At 51.8% G+C, this 22,980-nt stretch overlaps 1 protein-coding gene across 2 annotated transcripts in view; it reads right to left on the bottom strand.

Moving 5' to 3' along the window:
* CDHR2 (cadherin related family member 2) overlaps positions 1 to 21,090 on the bottom strand; it is a 46,010-nt gene extending 24,920 nt beyond the window's left edge. Inside the window, exons 1-5 of one of the 2 annotated variants that reach the window (XM_064376574.1) lie at positions 20,988 to 21,090; positions 4,364 to 4,430; positions 4,024 to 4,095; positions 764 to 903; positions 578 to 628 (exon numbers count right to left, since the gene is read on the bottom strand). In XM_064376574.1, coding sequence (XP_064232644.1) covers positions 578 to 628; positions 764 to 903; positions 4,024 to 4,095; positions 4,364 to 4,430; positions 20,988 to 21,005 — 348 coding nt within the window. In that variant the 5' untranslated portion in view covers positions 21,006 to 21,090. Of the gene's footprint in view, positions 1 to 577; positions 629 to 763; positions 904 to 4,023; positions 4,096 to 4,363; positions 4,431 to 20,745; positions 20,769 to 20,987 lie in introns of those variants that run through there. The other variant, XM_064376575.1, reaches the window with a different exon arrangement.
* Between the last annotated feature and the right edge of the window lie 1,890 nt (positions 21,091 to 22,980).

The raw sequence follows: 22,980 nt of genomic DNA, 5'->3' as shown, positions 1-22,980 counted from the left end.
ATCAATATATTTATATGTAAGCAAAAAAGCCCTCATATGATATAAATCATATATTTATATAATTTAAATAAACTTTAGTTGGCCGGGTGCGGTGGCTCACGCCTGTAATCCCAGTACTTTAGGAGGCCAACGTGGGCAGATCACAAGTTCAGGAGATTGAGACCATCCTAGATAACACAGTGAAACCCCGTCTCTACTAAAAATACAAAAATTAGCCGGGTGTGGTGGAGCGTGCCTGTAATCCCAGCTACTCCGGAGGCTGAGACAGGAGAATCGCTTGAACCCAGGAGGTGGAGGTTGCAGAGAGCTGAGGTTGCGCCATTGCACTCCAGCCTGGGTGACAGAGCAAGACTCCGTCCCAAAACTAATATAAAATTAATTAATTAATTAATTAATTTTTAAAAATACTAAAATCCTGGTAATATTGTATGACCAAAAAATGGTCTAGTATAATCTCAATATAAATAAGCATTAAATTCACTGTTAACTGGGACACTCTCCGCTTGCTGGAGATGGGGACACAATGAGGAATGGGCTCTCCTGATCCCTGTCTACCCCCCTGCACGTCCCAACTCACATGGTTGGAGCCGTCGCTCACGGAGATGGTGACTTGGAATGTGTAGAGTGTCTGCAGAGAGAAGGGGCCAGTGGTGAGCTCCTGCTGGGTGGGAGCACAGGGGGTGCCGCCACCAGGATGCGGGTTCCCAGGGCCCTCCCAGCGCCCCCTCCCCATCCTGTGCCCTGTCTGGCTGATATTCTTTACCTCGTAGTCCAGAGGGCTGGCCAGCGTCACTTCCCCAGTGTACGGAGTGACGGTGAAGAAGTAGGCATTGGAGCCGCTCATCCCATAGGTCAGATTGTCATTGTCCTGGTCTTGAGCTACCAACCAGAAGGCCTGGGCACCTGGGGATGAGACAGGGGCCGCCCATGGGCACCTGGCTGCTCGGTACACAGGCTGGACTTGCCATCTGGGACCTCCCCAGGCCTCAGGGCTCCTGTTCCTCAGCATGCATTCCGAGGCCTTTGGATGGCAGCATCCTGACTTCCCTTGTGCCCAGTAACTTGAAGGGTACTGGACACAGTGCAGGGGGCTGTACCCAGGCATCTGCCCCTCTCCTTGCCGAGCCCATGGCCCTGCCCTCTCCAGAATACCGAGTTTCCGTGACACAAGACTAGAAGCGGCTGGCATGAAGCTGTCCCAGCTGCAGCAGCTGGGTGCAGACTAGAACTTTCAAGAGCCTTCCGGGACACCCCCTTTCTGCTCAAGTGAGCCACAGCCGCGTCCAGTACACTGCTGGCCTCCTGAACGCCCCGACACTTGTACTGCATGCCTGAGCACAGCAGCGGGCTGGTCATCCCACTCCCTAGCCTGAAAGGAACTTTTTGCAGATTCATCAAATCCACCCTATGCCCGTGTCCCCACCTCCTTTACCCATCCAGCCTCTGCTCCAACACCTCTGCTGGCCCTGCTGTTCATTAGCAGGGACTTTCTCCTTTTCATGAAGATGCATTTCCCTGAAGCTCCACCACAGGGCTCCGGCTTCAGACACTGGCACAGGAGCCTACGTCCCCCGATACTTTCATGGGCCACAAGAAAGTTGAATTTATTTTAAAAGCAGAAGAAGGCCGGGTGCAACGGCTTACATCTGCAATCCCAGCACTTTGGGAGGCTGAGACAGAAGGATTGCTTGAGCCTAGGAATTTGAGACCAGCCTGGGCAACATGGTGAGATCCCCATCTATACAAAAAAATTTTTAAATGAGGCCAGCCAAGGTGGCTCACACCTGTAATCCCAGCACTTTGAGAGGCAGAGGAGGGCGGATCACTTGAGATCAGGAGTTCGAGACCAGCCTGGCCAACATGGCGAAACCACGTCTCTACTAAAAATACAAAAAATCAGCCAGGCGTGGTGGCACATGCCTGTAATCCCAGGTACTGGGGAATCTGAGGCAGAAGAATCACTTGAACCCGGGAGGCAGAGGTTGCAGTGAGCAGAAATCACACCACTGCACTCCAGCCTGGGCAACAGAGCAGTACTCCATCTCAAAAATAAATAAATAAATAAATAAATAAAATTAGCCAGGTGTAGTGGTGCACAGTGGCTCATGCCTATAATCCCAGCACTTTGGGAAGCCAAGGTAGGAGAATTGGTTGAGCCCACGAGTTTAAGACTAGCCTGAGCAATGTAGCAAAACCCTGTCTCTACTAAAAAAAAATAAAGTATTAGCTGGACATGGTGGTGCACGCCTGTAGTCCCAGCTACCTGGGAGGCTGAGGTGGGAGGATCACGTCAGCCCAGGAGGTTAAGGCTGCAGCGAGCGTGATATCCCCACTACACTCCAGCCTGGGGGACAGAGCTAGAACCTGTCTCAAAAAAAAAAAAACAGTCCTGTATGCTCCTCCTTCTCCAGCCTCCGTGGGATAGACATGAGAACAGCCGTTGCCTATAGCAGAGACTGACTAGAACTGCATACAGGGAGCTTTCTGGGGTGGAAATACTTTCTCTTGATCAGGGGATTGTTTGCACAGGTTTCACATTTGTCAACACTCTGTGGTGTCTCCTGCTTCACCTGGCAGCTTTCAATATTCCTGGATTCTATTCTGACGCTGCAACAAAGACTGTGACTTGTCCCCCAATATCCACTTGTCCCCCTTTTATGAGAACAATGGAGCCCCAGAGTTTGAGCTGAGCACACGGCCAACCAGAATGCAGGCCATATTTGCCAGGTTCCCTTGCAGCTAGGTGTGTGTCTGCGGCTTAGTTTTGGCCAAAGAGATGAAAGTAGACACAATGTGTATAAAATCCAGAAAGGAATGCCCTAGGGAAGGCGGGGCACTGAGCAGGAAGGCTGCCTGACCCAGCTCCACCCAGCCCCACAGGGAGGACAGCATAATGGGACGCACCCCCGAAGCTCCCGGCTCCTGGACGGCCACGGGGGGAGGGTGATTCACCTCTGCCTTGTTTGCATCTCTGTTATTTGGGGTCCCAACCAATAATGCCACCTATGGTTTCTACTTCCCCAACCTATATATACATCCTGCCTTCTGGGAATCTGTTATCTAAGGCCCCCTGGCTCCTACCAAAATGATGTTTCCCAAACTTCATTCATTCCTGTGTCACTGTCATGACCTTTGCTATGATTTTGCTGTGACCTTTGCTGTATCTATGTTCTGTTCCTGGTGCTCATTCTTTAAATTGACTTTCCATTTCATTTAAAGAAATTTACTTTAAAAGCAAACTTTACATCAAAAAACCCATCTCACCTGCCATAGATAGAAAGTAACTCTACAAATAAAAACAAAGCAAAGCTGGGCACGGTGGCTCACACCTGTAATCTCAGCACTTTGGGAGGCCAAGGTGGGCGGATCACGAAGTCAGGAGTTCGAGACCGGCCTGGCCAACACGGTGAAACCCGTCTCTACTAAAAATACAAATATTAGCCAGGCATGGTGGCGTGTGCCTGTAGTCCCAGCTACTCAGAGGCTGAGGCAGGAAATTGCTTAAACCCGGAAGGCAGAGGTTGCAGTGAGCTGAGATCACGCCACTGCACTCCAGTCTGGTGACAGAGTGAGACTCTGTCTCAAAGAAAAAAAAAAGCAAAGCAAGTCATTAGCTTCTGTGAAAGGTTCTGAGCCTGACACCTGCTCTCTCTTAAAAAAAAAAGAAACAAAAATCAGGGGAGTCGGGGTGGGAGAGATTGCAAGTGTGAAGAGGGAGGAGGAAGCCTGGCCCGAGGGGATCCTCCTCACACTGAAAGAGATGGGAAATGGTGGGGGGGTGCCTGGTGATTTGGCGCTGGTGTGAGGGCCCCTGGAGGTGCATCTCACACCCTCGGGGACACCACTGTTGATCCAAAAGCAGAAGAGGAGAAAACAAACTTCTGGAATCGAAGAACTCCCTTCAGGCCCTCTTTGTCCCACGGTGAGACATGCAGCTGCAGGGATTGGGGCTCAAGAGGAGGCCCCGGGACTTTCTTGTGGGTCAGGGCCGGGCGTGTGGCAGACACAGGGGCCAGGACTCACCCACAGGCAGGTCTTCGGGCAGGATCACTGCTGTCATGTTGGCCAGGAACGTCGGGGGCATATTGGCTGCCACTGTAGGGACACCGAGTGCTGGAACATCGGGACACCCCTGCAAAGCCCAGCCCCCACCTGCTCCCTGGGAGCCCACACTAGTCCTATGGCCACCCAGGCCACCTGTCCAGGCCTGAATTCTTCCCCAGGCCTCCCCAGAGCAGCCAAACACAGAGCCGACCGTAGGAGCTGGTGTTTGCTGATGAGAGATCCTACGGCCTGCCCTTCCGGAGGGTCCTTCAAGGATCTCTAGGTTAGGGCTGCATGGCGGGGGAGGGGAGACGCCTACCAGACACCACGAGGGCAGGAAGCAGGAAACAGGACAGCCACAACCGGACCATCACATCCGCAGGGACCTAAAGGAAGAGGTCAGGGAAGGGCTCCTGGACTCAGGCCTCCCTCTTTTTGGCAGACCCCCATTTGCCTGGGCCTGACCTGAGCCCACCCGTCACCACTGCCTAGTAGTTCTCTCTCAGGGCCTCTATCACCCTCTGTCCATTTTCCAGATGCTCCAGGGTGGGGAGAACCAAGGGGAAGGCCAAGTGTGTGGGGGCGGACGCAATGGCTGAACCTGAACTTGACCCCAGAATCCAGAACCCACTATGCACCAGGAACTGCTCCAAGGCACTAGATGTTCAATCATGTCATTCCCACAACTGTGAGGTGGCTGCTAAGACACCAAGGGAGAAAGGGGCTCGCCTGAGGCCACAGAGAGTCAATGACAAGAACATGCTTGGAACACAGGTCTTATGGAGTTCAGAGTTCATTTTCTCAAACACTGCACTATACCTCTGAGGTGTTCAAACTGATAGCATCCTTCAAAATCAAGGCTCTGGAGAGGGACTATGATTTGTCCAGGACCATTCGGAGACTATGGGTGGGCAGGTCTCTGAATGGTCCTGGACAAATCACAGTTCACCTCTGTTCACCTACTGATACATCTAATGGCTGTCTTTGCAGCCTTTCCCAAACTGTGCCGCATGGAACCCTGGCCCTCTGAGATGCACGATAGCAGAAGGGTTCCCCCATCAGGTAGGTCTAGGGAGGGCTGCATGCTCTGGGATCCTCTTGTTGATTGACAGCTGGACAGAGACCCCTAGAAAACCCTGCTGGGCCAGTCTTCTTGGTCATCTTACATTGCAAGCTGTCCCTCGTTTGGGAAAAGGAGAAAGCGGGACTTTGAATCACTATCACGGACAGAACTGAAATGCCAAGGCTTTTTCAACACCCAAAGACGAGGCAGGGCACAGTGGCTCAGGTCTGTAATCCCAGCACTTTGGGAGGCTGAGGCGGGCAGATCACCTGAGGTCAGGAGTTCAAGACCAGCCTGACCAACATGGTGAAACCCCGTCTCTACTAAAAGTACAAAAAACATTAGCTAGGCATGGTGGTGGGTGCCTATAGGGCCAGCTACTCAAGAGGCTGAGCAGGAGAATTGCTTGAACCCAGGAGGTAGAGGTTGCAGTGAGCTGAGACCATGCCATTGAATTCCAGCCTGGGCAACAGATCGAGACTCCATCTCAAAAAAAAAATCCCCAAAGACAACTGATGCGTCACTCCACAGAAAGCAGGAGAGCAGGAGGGGACCCGCAGGTTTTGTTTCTTGCTGTCTGTCTAGAAAGTAGTCTGTACGTTCTATGCTCACTATGTAACTCTATAATCTATCTATAAGACCGGGCTTTTTAATGTATACTTTTTTCTTTTGAGTCAGTGTCTCACTGTGTTGTCCAGGCTGGCCTTGAACTTCTGGGCTTGAACTCCTGAGTAGCTGGGATTGTAGGTGTGTGCTACTGTGCCCAGTTTTTTACTGTATACTCTTTTGTGTTAATTAAATATATTAACTTTTCCAAAAATAAATTAAAGCTTTAAAGCAAACGAAGGAACACAGTTGCTACTGTAAGCTAAAAAGAAAATCCTATGCCTCCCACTGACTAAACGGCCCTGGTTGTGGCCCAGGAGACCCCAGAAAAACTTTAAAAACTGAGTTTCCAGCCGTGGCGGGATGGGAGGTCAGTCACGCCTCATTACACCTTCCTCTTTTACAGCCGACACACATAACTGACCAGCGTTAGTGTTAAAATAGAGATCGTAGGACTGAAAGAATAGACATTCCTTGGCAATAAGATGCCAAATTATAAACATGACCTAAGGCCATGCCAGGCCAGAGTGAAGTCAGGCAGCCCTAAAGAGGAAACTCTGTTCTGACTGACACGAGGGCTTTTCTCTAGCAGCTAAGTAAGCACCGGCCTCGAGAAAAGCAAATCAAAGCACTTACAGCCCATCCAGTTCACAGATGCTGACACACTGAGTCCCTGTTCCACCAGCCATAACTGCATCTGTTTTGGTTTTTTTTTTTTTAAGATAGAGTCTCACTCTGTCACCCAGGCTGGAGTGCAGTGGCGCAATCTCTGCTCACTGCAACCTCCACCTCCCAGGCTCAAGTGATTCTCCTGCCTCAGCCTCCCAAGTGGCTGGGATTACAGGCACCCACCACCACACTGGGCTAATTTTTGTATTTTTAGTAGAGATGGGGTTTCACCATGTTGGCCAGGCTGGTTTCGAACTCCTGATCTCAGGTGATCCGCCGGCCTTGGCCTCCCAAAGTGCTGGGATTACAGGTGTGAGCCACTGAGCCCAGCCCATAACCACAGCCTTGACTGGACAAGAGACTGATTTCAATAACTTCCTCCTGATAAGAGCCCACTGACCACAAACTGGCTCCAGCTCATACAGAGATCGCTTACTCATGCAACTTCCGTGTCACAAAAAGACCTTTTGGTGTATAGGGCGTAATTGTAACACATTTAAATGTTAAGTCACCATCCCAAGTGAGCATGGATCATATGTTACATGCATATGTGTTCAATATGCATGCATCAGGACCTCCTTTATGAATATGCATAGCTCCTCCTGTAACCTGTTGAATATGTATGTGTAGCCACCCTGTCCAGCACCAAGCACCTGCTCCAAACCCTCCTTGGAAGTGTCTGTCTCTGGTCTTGGCCAGAGGGATGGCCACCTGCATGTAGTCCCCTTTCTTTTTCTAGATTTATATTTTGTGTTTTTAAAAAAGTTAACACTACCAGCCGGGCACGGTGGCTCACACCTGTAATCCCAGCACTTTGGGAGGCTGAGGCGGGCAGATCTCCTGAGGTCGGGAGTTCAAGACCAGCCTGACCAACATGGAGAAACACCGTCTCTAATAAAAATACAAAATTAGGGCCGGGCGCGGTGGCTCACGCCTGTAATCCCAGCACTTTGGGAGGCCGAGGCGGGTGGATCACGAGGTCAAGAGATCGAGACCATCCTGGTCAACGTGGTGAAACCCCGTCTCTACTAAAAATACAAAAAATTAGCCGGGCATGGTGGCGCACGCCTGTAGTCCCAGCTACTCAGGAGGCTGAGGTAGGAGAATTGCCTGAACCCAGGAGGCGGAGGTTGCGGTGAGCCCAGATGGCGCCATTGCACTCCAGCCTGGGTAACAAGAGCGAAACTCCGTCTCAAAAAAAAAAAAAAAAAAAAAAATACAAAATTAGCTGGGCATGGTGGTGCATGCCTGTAATCCCAGCTCCTTGGGAGGCTGAGGCCAGAGAATCACTTGAACCTGGGAGGCAGAGGTTGTGGTGAGCCAAGATCACACCATTGCACTCCAGCCTGGGCAACAAGAGAGAAACTTTGTATGAAAAATAAATAAAATAAGATGTTAACACTACCAAGGGCCCTCACCTGGTCCTGGGCACTTCTTCATGTCCCTTTCCCTCCTGCCCCAGAGCATCTGAAGCGGGCAGGTGGCCCTGGGGAGGAGGGGAAAAGAGGATGGCTTTGAGAGCCCAGCCCTGATGGTGAAACGGCATCAAAAAGCAGAACTCCTCTCCCCTGTACCGCCCACTCCTCCTCCCGAGTTCCAGGCTTGAGGAGCCACCCGATTGCCCCTCCGACTCTGACACCTCCTCCATCTCCCGAGCACCCACATCCAATCCATGTGGCCTCCTCTCTTTCTCTCTAATCAGCCTGCATCTCTCCATCCTACACTGGGCGTCCTCCCTGGGGACACTGTCCTCAGCCTCCTCAAGTCCTCCTTTCCTCCAACCTTTCTAGTCCATCCCACTCAACCAAACCAATCCTTCTGCACACAATCTAATCTTTTCCTCCCTCATTCAAAACCCGTCAATGGCTCCCCATTGCCAGAGTCCAGACTCCATAAAAGGGCTTCCCAAAGACTACCCTCGACCTCTCCAGCTTCCCCTCGAATCGCTCCCTGCATCTCAACCTGCCCCTCATCTCCCACGCGCCTAGAAACTCCCTCTGCCTGCCCTCACTACTGCCTGTCCCTCTTTTTGGAATGCTCTTCCCCACCTTGCTGCCTGATGAGCTCTCTTCATTTTTAAAGCCAGCTCCAAGGCTGGGTACAATGGCTCACGCCTGTAATCCCAGAACTTTGGGAGGCCAAGGCGGGTGAATCACTTGATGTCAAGAGTTTGAGACCAGCCTGGTCAACATGGTGAAACCCCATCTCTATTGAAAATACAAAAATTAGCCAGGCAAGGGGGCACATGCCTGTAGTCCCAGCTACTTGGGAGGCTGAAGCAGGAGAATCGCTCAAATCCGGGATGTGGAGGTTGCAGTGAGCCGATATCACGCCACTGCACTCCAGCCCGGGTGACAGAGTAAGATTCCTTCTCAAAACAACAACAACAACAACAACAAAAAAAACAAGTCAGCTTCAGAGTTCCCTTCTGTCCAGACTCCTTCTCAGTGCTCCCACAGGAGGAACTGCCCCTCCACCCATCCGTCGTGACCTCACAGGACGCTGCATAAACCCTAGAATAACCTCTATAGCTCTTAGTATCTGTGATCTCTGCAAATCAGCCTCTCCCACCAAGCCAGAAGAGATGTGAGGGCAAAGTCCGAGTCTGATGCACCTCTATGACCCCCAGGACCAAGCGCAGGGCTGAGCCCAGTGCTGGCTCAGTGAGTATTTCTGAAAGGAATGAGCGGATGAGCCAGTGAGTCACTGCAACCCCAGGGCGCTAATCCGGAACACCCATGAGATGGAGCAGAGTGCAATGTGCTAAGTAACATACCCTCTCTGGTCCTCAGCTTCCTCATCTGTAAAATGGGAATAACAGTGCCTACACCAGGGGTTTGTGTTGAGGTTTAAAGAGTGCTTCACTCACAGTAAGTATATAATAAATGTTAGCAGTTATTATCGTAGCAAAAGAAACTTCTGTCTCTTGCCCTTCTGGTCCCTCTCTTCTCGGGAACTCTGTCCTGGTTAGCTCGCAGCTCCTCCTCCGCCAGTGTCTCCTAGACAGTCAGTGACCCTGGCTCTATCTGGCTGCCTGCCTCCTGGGCGTGGTTGGCGGCCCCGCCCTGAAGCCCCAGCCTAGCACTCCCTCTTAATTCAGATTCATCTCACCATGCTTCCCCCAGACCTGCTGGGGAAACAGGGAACCTCAGGAAGGCTGTTAATCTTAAATAGCTGCTGACGTTTCCTGAGCACGTACGATGTGCCGAGTACCCTGATTCACTCGTTCATTTCCTCAGTATATAGTTATTGGGTATCCAAGAGCTGCTACGTGCCAGACCCTGTTCCTGGCAATGGGAAGGTGATGGTGAGCAAAACAGTGCAGGCTCCGAATGAGACAGACGGCAAACGAGTAAGCAAAGTATCACCTAATAGTGCACTGCGTCCCTGCCGTGGAGGAGAACGTGGGCATTACGAGAGTGAAAGGAGGGAACTGCTTTAGGTGCTATGACAGACAAAGAGGGCCACAGATCTTTTGACATTCCTCCCCACAAGAGATGGGACTATGTCCGATCCCCTTGAAGCTGGTGTATTAATCATTTTTTTAATGTCTTTTTTTTTTTTTTTGAGATGGAGTTTCATTCTTGTCACCCAGGCTAGAGCACAGTGGCACAATCTCGGCTCACTGCAACCTCCACCCACTGGGTTCAAGTGATTCTCCTGCCTCAGCCTCCCAAGTAGCTGGGATTACAGGTGTGCGCCACCACAGCCAGCTAATTTTTGTATTTTTAATAGAGATGGGGTTTCACCATGCTGGCCAGGCTGGTCCTGAACTCCTGACCTCAGGTGATCTGCCTGCCTCGGCCTCCTGAAGTGTTGGGATTACAGACGTGAGCCACCGCGCCCGGCCATTTGTTTTTATTTTCTGTGTTTTATGATGCTTTGTCATATTTGGGGCCTTGCTGGCTGGGGAGAGACTTCCCTCCCAGGGCTGGCGAATTCCCAGAGACAGCAAGCATCTTACCTCCCCACCTGCCTCTCCCATGCAGACCAAGGAATCCAAAGCCACGCCTCAACCACCCTTTATCTAATTCACACATACCAAGCAGATATTTCCTCGCCGTTAAACACCTCTGGCCACTACCCACTAGATGCCAGAAGCAACCCCCAAGTTGTAAGAGCCAAAATGTCTCCAGACATTGCCAGGTGTCTCCTGATGGGGGAGGGAGAGTGGTGGTAAAATCACCCCTCGTTGACAGCCACTGTTATCGATAAAAAACATAATGCAGGAATTAAAAATGTAATGGGGGAATCAGAATATAAAGTTGAGAAATGGAAACTAGGAGAGAAAAATAAGAAATCAGAGGATTCTGCCGGGCACGGTGGCTCGCGCCTGTAATCCCAGCACTTTGGGAGGCCGAGGTGGGTGGATCACTAGGTCAAGAGATCGAGACCATCCTGGTCCACATGGTGAAACCCCATTTCTACTAAAAATACAAAAAATTAGCTGGGCATGGTGGCGCGTGCCTGTAATCCCAGCTACTCAGGAGGCTGAGGCAGGAGAATTGCCTGAACCCAGGAGGCGGAGGTTGCGGTGAGCCGAGATCGCGCCATTGCCCTCCAGCCTGTGTAACAAGAGCGAAACTCCATCTCAAAAAAAAAAAAAAAAGAAATCAGAGGATTAATCCAGGAGGTCCAATGTCTGATTAATAGAAGTCCCAGTCCGGGCGCAGTGGCTCATGCCTGTTATCCCAGCACTTTGGGAGGCCAAGGCGGGCAGATCACGAGGTCAAGAGATCGAGACCATACTCGCCATCATGGTGAAACCTTGCCTCTACCAAAAATACAAAAAATAGCCGGGCGTGGTGGCACGTGCCTGTGGTCCCAGCTACTTGGGAGGCTGAGGTGGAAGAATCGCTTGAATCCAGGAGGCAGAGGTTGCAGTGAGCCGAGATTGTGCCACTGCACTCCAGTCTGGCGATAGAGCAAGACTCCGTCTCAAAAAAAAAAAAAAAAAAAAAAAAAAATAGAAGTCCCAGAAAAAGAAACAGAGAAGGAAAACAGGAAAAGGAAACTATCAAATAAGTACGAACAACAGATTTTGTATAAATGAATAACACGTTTCCAGACTCAAAGAATTCCCAGAACAAATTTTAGAATGGAAGGAGAAGAAAACCCATGCCAAAGCATTTTCAGAATACTAGGGATAAAGAAGAGACCCTGAAGTCTTCTGCAGAGAAAAGCAAGTGACATACAAAGGACCCAGAATCAGAAGGTCATGGGACTTTTCAGTAACAATCCTGGAATGAATGGAGCTATGTGTGGAAGATTAATGGTGGCACAAATTCTTTGACATTCCTCCTATTGAGAAGTGAATTTTAATCCCCTACTCTTAAATCTGAGCTGGCCTTAGTGATTTACTTGATCAACAGAATGCAGCAGAAATGCAGCAATCAGAAGCTTTGCAGCTTACAACTGGGCCTCTTGAGCCACTTTGCTCTCAGAACCTGGAGATGTGTTGTTAGAAGTTCAACTATCCTGAGGCCGCCATGTTAGAAGGAAGCCCAAGGTAACCACGTACAGAGGCCTGTGTGTTGAGGGAGAGCAAGATGTCCAGTCAGTCCCCACTGTCTAACCCCTAATCTTTCACATTATCCCAGCTGACACCCCAGACACCATGGAACAGAGTTGAGCAATTCCTGCTATGCCCTATCCAAATTCTCGTCCCATAGAATCAGGAAATTTAATAATAAATTGTTGTTTAAGCAACTAAGTTTTGAGGCATTTGGTCAAACAGCAGTAAATAACCAGAACACTATGCCTGCAAAATACTGAAGTCAAATAATTTTCAACCTAGAATTCTACACCCACCAAAACTGTCAGTCATATATGAGGGCAAAATAAAAACATTTTTTAGACATACAAAGTGAAAAGTGCTGCCTCCGCTATATCTTTTCTTGGGAAGCTACTGGAGAACATAGTCCATTCTATGAAGGGAGTAAACCAAGAGAAAGGAAGAGATTCCAGGAAACAGAGAGCCCAATACGGAAGAGAGGGAAATGCGCGGAGACCACAGTGGGTCCCAATGGGAAGAAGGGTTCAGGGAGCTCTCAAGGGCTGTCTACACCCGTGGAAATACAACCGATGGTGTGAACATTTCAACGATATTTACACCTCTGGCTAGGGTGGAGGGATGAATTTGTGATACCATACAGAAAACTAAGCAAGCTGTACTAGAAAGAGCCTAGGAATATCATAGGCTAGTGGCTCGGCTGGGACCATTCCCATGGCGGATAGACTACAACCGTATTGTGCATACTGGGAAGTGTGTTGGCTATAAGAGAATAAAATCCTCATCTGTCACTTTAAGAAATCAACAGATAATGACTTAACCCAAGCGGTCAAGGCTGCAATGAGTCAAGATTTAATCACTGTACTCCAACCTGGGTGACAGAGCAAGACCCTTTCTCAGGAAAAAAAAAAAAGCTAAGAAGGTGATAATAAAAAAGAAATAAACTGATAATAGCTTAAAAATTATGAGGCCAGGCCGGGCGCGGTGGCTGATGCCTGTAACCCCAGCACATTGGGAGGTCGAGGCGGGCAGATCACAAGGTCAAGAGATCGAGACCATCCTGGCCAACATGGTGAATCCCCATCTCTACTAAAAATACAAAAATTAGCTGAGTGTGGTGGCACACACCTGTAGTCCCAGCTACTCGGGAAGCTGAGACAGGAGAATAGCTTGAACCCGGGAGGCGGAGTTTGCAGTGAGCAGAGATCGTACCACTGCACTCCAGCCTGGCACCTGGTAACAGAGCGAGACTCTGTCTCAAAAAAAAAAAAATTATGAGGCCAGCTGCAGTGGCTCACATCTATAATCCCAGCACTTTGGGAGGTCAAGGCAGGTGGATTGCTTGAGCTCAGGAGTTTGAGACCAGTCTGGTCAAATCCCATCTCTGCAAAAAATACAAAAATTAGTCTGGTATGGTGGCACATGCCTGTAGTCTCAGCTACTTGGGAGGCTGAGGTGGGAGGATCGCTTGAGACCAGGAGCTGGAGGCTGCAGTGAGCCCTGAATGCACCACTGCACTCCAGTCTGGGTGATAGAGTGAGATCCTGAGAAAGAAAGAAGAAAGAAAAAAAAGAAAGAAAGAAAGAAGAAGAAGGAAGGAAGGAAGGAAGGAAAGAAGGAAGGAAGGAAGGAAAGAAGGAAAGAGGGAGGGAAGGAAGGAAGGAAGGAAAGAAGGAAAGAGGGAGGGAAGGAAGGAAGGGAAGAAAGGAAGGAAGGAAAGAAGGAAGGAAGGAAGGAAGGAAAGAAGGAAGGAAGGGAAGGAAGGGAAGAAGGAAAGAGGGAGGGAAGGAAGGAAGGAAGGGAAGAAAGGAAGGAAAGAAGGAAGGAAGGAAGGAAGAAAGGAAGGAAGGAAGAAAGGAAGGAAGGAAGGAAGGAAAGGAAGGAAGGAAGGAAGGAAGGGAAGGAAGGAAAGAAGGAAGGAAGGAAAGAGGGAGGGAAGGAAGGAGCCAAAGGAGGTGAAAGCAGTTGCTTCTAGAGAGTGGATACTGGGATGTGGAGTGTGGGTGAGAGGCTGGCTTTTGTTATAAACCTTGTAGTATTGTTTGATATTTTTGTTTGTTTGTTTGTTTTAAGACTAGTCAAGTGGGGCGGGTGCAGTGGCTCACACCTGTAATCCCAGCACTTTGGGAAGCTAAGGCGGGTGGATCATGAGGTCAGGAGTTCGAGACCAGCCTGGCCAATATGGTGAAACCCCATCTCTACTAAAGGTGCAAAAAAATCAAAAATTAGCCGGGCATGGTGGTGGGCACCTTTAATCCCAGCTACTCGGAGGCTGAGGCAGGAGAATCGCTTGAACCCAGCAGGTGGAGGTTGCAGTGAGCCAAGATTGCACCATTGCACTCCAGCCTAGGCAACAGGGAGAGACTCCATCTCAAAAAACAAACAAGCAGACTATTCAAGCGAAGCAGTGTGAGTGAAAAAGTAATAAAGCGATCTGTAGCTGGTTGTGATAAATTAGTTGTAAACACCACTGCACTCGGACCAGCCTGTTTAGGTATTTTTGAAGTAAATTCTTGCTCTGTCACCCAGGCTGGAGTGCAGTGGCGCTAGCATGGCTCACTGCAGCCTCCAATTCCTGGGCTCAAGCGATCCTCCCATCTCAGCCTACCAAAGTGCTGGGATTACAGGTGTGAGCCGCCATGCCTGGCCTATTTGATATTTTTAAAACTTAAATGCCCACATTGCTATGATAAGGGGAGCACTGTTATGGGGGAGTCCCAAGTAGCACAAACAATATGAAAGGTCGCCTGGGCCAGGGAAGAACGAGGTGTATTCCGGGAGTTCAAAGAAGGTCCCTGTGACTGGGTTGCAGGGAGAGAGGTGGGGAATAGTGGGAGCGAGGCAGGTTGGGAAATTTGCCAAGGCCAGAGCACTAGACACAGGAAGGAAGGTTCATTCTATTCTAAGAAAAACGGAAAATAGGAGGTCCTTTCAGGGGTTTTTGTTTGTTTTGAGATGGAGTCTTGCTCTGTCTCCCAGGCTGGAGTACAGTGGCGCGATCTTGGCTCACCGCAATCTCTGCCTCCCAGGTTCAAGTGATTCTCCTGCCTCAGCCTCCCGAGTAGCTGTGATTACAGGCGTGAGCCACCACACCCGACTAATTTTTGTATTTTTGTATTTTATGTTGGCCAGGCTGGTCTCGAACTCCTGACCTCAGGTGATCCACCCGCCTCAGCCTCCCAAAGTGCTGGGATTACAGGCATGAGCCACCTACTTAGCCCATTTGAGAGTTTTAAGCAGGGGAGTGACCGGGGCTAATTTCCTCTTAAGACCTTTTTGGCTGCTGTGTGTCACCGGGCTAGACTGGGGGCAGCAGGCTGGAGAGAAGAGGCAAGAGCAGGGCTGTAGTTTGGAGGTAGAATATTTGGGGTTCATAGAATTTCATCTTCACAGCAACTCATTTTGCGGAGGCCCTCACAGCTGAAAGTGAGTGGGATTCACAGCCACTCTGTGCTCCACGCCCAAGGCCCTTGCCTCTCCCTGAGGCAGGGAGGAGGAGGCAGCCCTCGCGTGGCCCCGGGGCCCTTGCGAGCGGAGATGTGGACCCCAAAGCTTCAAAATGTTTACCCTCTTGACCTACTCATCCAACTAACATAAATAAGAAGCTCTTTTTGTAGAAAGTTGTTCAGCATGAGTGATTATTTATAATCATGGGTAACTGAAGTGACCGCAACATGAAACACAGGCAATGATGAAGAAAGCCCCGGTGGGATGCTCGGCAGCCGTTAAACATGATGGCGATGAGTAGCGAGAGACCCATGGAGGGAGTGCCTACTGCCTGCCAGACATTGAGGCGGGCACTATGCCATGCTCACAAAAACCCTTCGAGGCCGGGCGCGGTGGCTCACGCCTGTAATCCCAGCACTTTGGGAGGTCAAGGCAGGTGGATCACCTGAGGTCAGGAGTTCAAGACCAGCCTGGCCAACATGACGAAACCCCGTCTCTACTAAAAATATAAAAATTAGCTGGGCGTGGTGGCAGGCTCCGGTAATCCCAGCTATTCAGGAGGCTGAGGCAGAAGAATTGCTTAAACCCAGGAGGCAGAGGTTGCAGTGAGCTGAGGTCGCACCACTGCACTCCAGCCTGGGAGGAAGAGCGAGACTCTATCTCAAACAAACAAACAAACAAACAAAAACCTCTTTTAGAGTGGTTCCATTCTACCCACTTTACAGATGGGGAAAATAAAGCTCAGAGGTAAAGAGGCTGGCTTGAGTTTACAGAGCCAAGAAGCAGCAGAGCCTCACTGGGCAGTTCACTGTCCTTCTCTAAACATTCCCTCCACTGTGAGGAGAATAATAACCCCAGTAAATGATGAGGGTAGGCATCAGGGGATGAATGGGAATAAGAATGTGCCACCTCGGTCCCTGGCACCCAATAGGCGCTCAGCAAGTGCAAATCTTCTTCTGTGGGGTTGTCCTCACCTTATGCCTGCTCCTCCCCCTGCAGTCACCATGGAAACAGCTTCCTCCCTCCCTGGTGACTGTCCACGCTCACCAGGCTCCGAGACTGCGTGCAGAGGTCAGAGCTGAACGGGCAGGGCCAGGCTGTGTGTGGAGGAGGCCTGGGACTGTTTCTGGTGCTACCTTCCATGTGACTCTAGCCAGAGGAACCTTGGGAAGTTGCTGTGGAAAATGCTGGCTTGCCAAGAACCCCAGAGATGACAGCTGGGGACAGCCCACATGCTGGACGGCAGGGCTGCACTCAGCCAGACTGTTAAATGCAGATGTACCCCCGCTGCTCAGGGGAATTAGTAAGTTCTCAGTCCTCAGCACCCCCCACAGAGCTGAGCCACAGTCCTCAGTGAGACAGGACAGCGATCTGGGTGCAGCTACGCCCTCCAGGCGACATGATATCGCTAGAAGCAGGGGCAGTGAGTAAGGTGGTCGTGGAGGCAGGGTCCCAGATCAGATAGGGATCCCCTGGGGGCAGGGGTGGTGCTGGTGGGGATAAGTGGGGATGGACAGAATGATGACGGTGGAGACAGGCGGAGCTGGTGGAGGTGACAGCTGTGGGAGGGAGAGGGTGGTGGTGACAGGGTTGGCGGTGGACATCTAGGCTGGATGCGTCCAGCCCTGGCATCGCTCTGAGGCTGCAGTCTGGGACCTCATTTCCTCATCACTTCTCTCTCTCATGTTCTGTCCTTCAGAAATGAGTCAACTGCCACAAGAATTAGTCACTAGGTGTGCAACCAGCAGGTATGCCAGGTGGATTCATCATCATTACAAAGTTCCCCTCGGTCCAGCTTGCAAGACAGGAGATCCTCAGGGTCCCTCCTCCAATCCCAGAGGAAAATGGAACTGGCAAGGAAGGGCCGTGTGCCGAGACTGGCACTTTGCACCCATTAATTACCATTTAGTCCTCAGCAAACTGAGGTCCAAGCGGGGAAAGGGCGAGGCACAGCCAACAATGAGACCAGAACCCAAGCCAGCTTGTGCCTTCTCTCTTTTCTAGGCTCCTGGGTTTTCCTTCTTGAGCCCCCCAGTTTCCCCCCAGGCCACGCTGAGCCCACAGACGCATGACTTTGAGAGAGAATAGCCTGAACCAGGACCTTGACCCAGTCCCCAAGGGACCTCCCCCTATATCCCCTTCCCCATACTCACCACGCTCCTCCCTCATGGAAGTGTCTCCCAACTCCCCCCCTCCATCTCCCGGGGTGGGACGGGGTCCTCAAGAAGCCTGTGGACCCCCACTCAGAGCAACAGCGATGCCCTTTGCATCTGTGTGATGCGCATGCCCAGCCTCTCCCCTGCATCTGGGCCCCGCCACCCTCCTGGAAGGAATTGCTGGCTTCGTTGACCCGCTTCATGCACAGGGACATGAGTGCAGGAGGCCAGGGTTCGTGTCCAAGCCTGTCAGAGGCAGAACGGAGGTGCCACCCCGTCTGCCTCCCAGGCTAGTGCTCTTTCTTGCCACATCGCTGCCTCGCCTGCCTCCTGCCTTGCTGGGGTTGGCCCTGGGTTTCTTGCACTCCTGCCTCCTCGTGATCATGATGAGCCCAGCATTCTACAGTCCAGAGCATGCACCTCTGGATTCAGTCACTTGGGGAGAATGCACAGTGGCCGTGTGGGCTGGGGAAGGCACAAGGATGGCCTGCCCCAGTGTTGAGCCTTCCCCATCTGGGGCACCGTTACTCCCAAACTCAAATCTCCTCCATGGCTCCCACTGGCTACAGGACACACTGCCTGCCCCTCAGCCTGGCAGGCGAGGTCCTTGGAGGTCCGGTCTTGCTTTCCACCGAGCTGCTCTCTCCCGCTTCTGAGGTCCAGTGGTGTTGAATGCTCCTGTCCTCGGTCCACACCCTGCATTTTCCTTCCTCCATCATTTGCCTAACCCGTTCCCTTTGCCCAGAATGCCTTTCTTTGCCTTCTGCCTACATGCAAATTCTCTCCCTTCTGTAAGGCCCAGGTCAGCTGTGGAGCCGTGTTCAGGCAGTTGATGGCCCCTCCTCTGGGCTCCTAATTTCCTGGTACCCCAGCAAGGGGCAGGAGCAAGGTGCAAATGGAAAAGGAGTGAATGGAGTTGTCGCTGGGCTGGGACTTGAGGACAGGCACCACTGCTCCCTGCTGGGGCAGCCTCAGGCCAACGCATAGGTTTCCCAACTCCTCCCGGCCCCAGTCGCTGCACAACCATAGCCTGGGGCTCTTTCCATGGTTTGCTCCCTTTAAAAATGCGAACTACGGCGGTGGGTTTGGCTCATGCCTATAATCCAGCTCTTAGGGAGGCAGAGGCAGGAGGATAGCTTGAGCCCAGGAGTTTGAGACCTGTCTGGGCAATATAGTGAGACCCCATTCTCAAAAAAAAAAAAAAAAATGGAAACTATGGTCGGGCAGTTCACCTGAGGTCGGGATTTCGAGACCAGCCTGACCAACATTGAGAAACTCCATCTCTACTAAAAATACAAAATTAGCTGGGTGTGGTGGCACATGCCTGTAGTCCCAGCTACTCAGGAGGCTGAGGCAGGAGAATCACTTGAACCTGGGAGGCGGAGGTTGCAGTGAGAAGTGATTGCGCCATTGCACTCCAGCCTGGGCAACAAGAGCGAAACTCTGTCTCAAAAAAAAAAAAAAAAAAAAGCAACTATTGGCCAGGTGTGGGGGCACCCTCCAGTTCAATAGTTCTCATTTTTTAAAGGAGCAAACACAGCCCAGCACTTCGAGAGGCTGGGGTGGAAGGATCACGTAAGCCCAGTAGATCAAGGCTGCAGGGAGCCGAGATCATGCCACTGCACTCCAGTCTGGGTGACAGAGCAAGACCTTGTCTCAAAAAATAAAAATAAAATAAAATAATTAAAAATGGGGACTGTCTACATTCCAGAAATTACTGCATCCTGGCTCCCAAGCCCTCCAGCCACTCCTGTTCTTTCCCTGCTCTCAAAAAGTGCTTGGACCAGCCTGACCAACATGGTGAAACCCCATCTCTACTAAAAATACAAAAATTAGCCAAGTGTGGTGGCAGGCACCTGTAATCCCAACTACTCAGGAGGCTGAGGCAGGAGAATCGCTTGAACCCGGGAGGTGGAGGTTGCATCGCGCCATTGCACTCCGGCCTGGGCGACAGAGCAAGGCTCCATTTCAAAAAAAATAGTGTTTGGGGAAGGACCAAAAAGGACACAGAGGAGAATCAGGGGGGCTCTGGCCCCCATGCCATGAAATGTGTAGTCTCCGGGAATCCTCACTAGTCCCACCTGGCCCAGGAGGTGCCTGCTCTTCAGCCTTGGCTAGGACGGGGCTTCAGCCACAGCTCAGAGCAGTCCACAGCGCCAAGATTTTCTAGAATTTGGAGCCACTGGGAGCGAGGACACCAATCCTGCCCGGGGCCTCCAGAAGGTCGGGGTTGGGGGGAAGTGGGTCCTCCTCCCGTGTGGGGAGGCCCCCGGGGTGCACTCAGCCACCACACGGCCAGCTGGCCATGCACTTTCACTTCTGCTGTTTTATTTACTTCTCACAGCTGTTCCCAGGCAGGAATTATCCTATCCTATTATTCCAAGAAAACCGAGGTTCACAGATGCCCAGAGATGGGTGAGTCAGGGGCAGCAGGTTAGACCCAGGCTGCCTCCAAATCCAGCGGTCCCTTGGCAAGCCTCGGTCTGGGCTCCATTGATCCAGGAGGCTGTGCCTGCACCTACAGGGCGGGCTCCAGTCGCTCCTGGGTGCCCGGAGTAAGGATGTGGGACCTAAGCACCCAGCTCCCGGCCACGCTCCCTCCCAGTGCCTCTGGCCCAGGCCGCCTGGCCCAGCAGACACATACGGAGTCACACTGCCCTGGGTTCAGATGCCAGCATTTCACATATTTGTTGTACAACCCCAGGCAAGCCCTCTCCCTTATGCAGCCCTCAGTTTCCCCTGCTAAGGAACGGGATGAGGATAAAAATCATGGAGTCTACACACGGCCATGCCCTGTTTCCATCAGCGGGACCTCGGTGCTTACTGGGACCCTGCCTTGTGCCTGGCGCCCAACCCAGTACATGCCTGCCTGAGTGACCCAGGCCAGCCCCGGCTCTCAGCTGGGTCCCCACCTCCTCTACCACGGCGGAGAGATGTGCAGGGCCCAGACTGGGCAGAGCCGGGGCTGGCCTGGGTCAGTCCCTACTGATACTTCCTAGCACTGGCTGAGGGGGCACTGGGCTCTGTCATAGGACACACGCCCACCTCCGCCCCAGGGCTCTTCAGGCCCTTTTTGGAACTCTTCTCAGCCCCATTTGATAAATGAGGAAACGGAGACCCAGAAGCGTTAAGTAGCCCACCGAGGTCAGGGTGGAGCTGGGATGTGAACGAAGCCTATGGGGTAGGAGCCCAGGTCAGCTTCCCCGTCCTCACCCTCTGAGCTCCTGTGAAGGGGCCAGGCAGGTTACCTCATTTCCCTGGGGCGCCTGCCTCCCTTCCATCCTGTGAAGAATCATCCTGCGAGCCCCCAGGTCTGCCCCATCCAGCATACGACTTCTACTGTCTCCGCCACCCCCTCCCCCGCCCCCGGCCCCTGCAGCTGCAGGGGAGACGTTAAGGACCTCCAAGCTTGCCTTGGCCCTAGGAACTCCCCAACCCCCAACACATATCTCTGGCCCAGAGACCCCCGCTGGGCTGGGTGGTCCCCTACCTGTGTCCCCTTCGCCATGGAGGTGGCAGACAGGCGCCAGATAGGCGCCGGCGCACAGGTGGGCACCCTCTGGGGCCTGCAGCTATGTAGCCAGCAGACTTTGGCACCATCTCCACCTCCACTGAGCAATCATTAACCCTGCCAGAGACCACGCCTCCCAGGAGGGGGCCGACGCCTAAGGAGGCGCTGAGCACAGCTGGAGCCCAGGCAGGAGGAAGGAACCAAGGCGTCAGAGCTCATGCTGCTTCTGGGGCTGGAGGCCTAGACCACGGGAGATGCGGCCTGGCTGACCCTGCCTGGCCGACCCTGAGCCCAGAGGACCTGGGAACAAGGTCCAGCCCTGGGCAGCCTGGAGACAGGGATGGTGACAGCCAGAATGTGATGCCAGAGCCCCTGTCCCCTCCCTGCTACAAGTCTTCAGTGACAGGGCACCTGTGGACGAGTGGAGAATTAAGTCAGGAGAGGGAAGTGGCGAAACAGTGTAATAATCAGTCAGTCACCAAGTGGCCAAACCAGCCCCTGTGAGGTTCTCATGCAGGAGTGGGGGCTACCTGAGCCTGGACAACCCACTTTTGAGCTTACTGTGACTGATCTGACCCCCATTGAGACCCTCAAAAGGCATCTGTCTACAGGGGTTTCATCCACCTCCAGGCTGGCTTTTTATTATTATTTTTTTTTATTGATTGATTTTTTTGAGACAGAGTCTTGCTCTGTCACCTGGGCTGGAGTGCAGTGGCACAATCGCAGCTCACTGCAACCTCCTTCTCCTGGGTTCAAGTGATTCTTCTGCCTCAGCCTCCCGAGTAGCTGGGATTACAGGTGTGTGCGAAAACACCCAGCTAATTTTTGGTGTGTTTTTAGTAGAAACAGGGTTTCACCATGTTGGCCAGGCTAGTCTCAAACTCCTGACCTCAGGGGAGCCACTCACCTCGGCCTCCCAAACTGCTGGCATTACAGGTGTGTGCCAAGGCATCTGGTCCCCTGGCTGGCTTTAAGTGCTGCCCGATGTGGTGTTTTCCTGCAGGGACTCAGGCACAACTCCTCCTTATCCTCCCTTTGACCCAGCCATCCCAGTTGACACAGAAAGGAGACCGTGGGCACAACTTTCTTAAGGCATATGACCACTGTCTTGGCGTCACCACTGGGTGGCCCTCTTCTTGTGGGCAGAGGACACGTCTAATTCACAATAGATATATAGTTATGTGCCATATATCTGTGTTTTGGTCAACGACAAACCGTACATACAATAGTGGTCCCCTAAGAGTATAACACCAAATCTCACTGCACCTTCTCTGTGCTTCGATGCACAGATGCTTACCTCTGTGTTACAGTTGCCTGCAGTGTTCAGTAGTCCCAGGTTACACAGGTTAGTCGCCCAGGAGCACAGGCGGTAACAGAGCCTACGTGTGTAGTAGGCTGTACCAGCTAGGTTTGTGTAAGTCACTCTGTGATGTTCACACAACGATGCAATTGCCTGATGACACATTTCCCAGAAGGTGCCCCTGCTGTTAAGGGATGTGCGACTGTGTATCAGGCAGTTGCGAGAGGCATTTTAATCGCTCGTTTTCCAACTCTCCAAATGTAAAACAGATTAACAAAATATGTATGCCACAAGGATAAAAAGGAGAAGAAACCCAGATGAAGGGAAGACAGGTGAGAAAAACAAGGGTAATGTAGGCATGAATTGAGGCCATAAAATACTCGTCCTGAGCTGAGTGCAGAGGTGTGCACCTGTAGTCCCAGCTACTTGGGAGGCTGAAGCAGGATGGCTTGAGGCCAGGATTGCTTTAGTGCACTATGCTGACAGCGTGTCCACATTAAATTCAGCACTAATATGGTGAACCTTTGGGAGCAGAGGATCACCAGGTGGCCTCAGAAGTGGTGAACCAGCCCAGGTCAGAAACAGAGCAGGTCAAAACTCAGGTGCTGATCAGTAGTGAGATTGCGCCTATGAATAGCCACTGCACTCCAGCCTAGACAACATAATGAGACC

The sequence above is a fragment of the Aotus nancymaae genome, unplaced genomic scaffold, assembly GCF_030222135.1.
Source record: "Aotus nancymaae isolate 86718 unplaced genomic scaffold, 86718_ANA_hifiasm-v0.15.2.pri h1tg000015l_1, whole genome shotgun sequence".
Taxonomy (NCBI): Eukaryota; Metazoa; Chordata; class Mammalia; order Primates; family Aotidae; genus Aotus; species Aotus nancymaae.
Note: the sequence above shows the minus strand (reverse complement) of the source record. Positions and strands in the feature narration are given on the sequence as shown.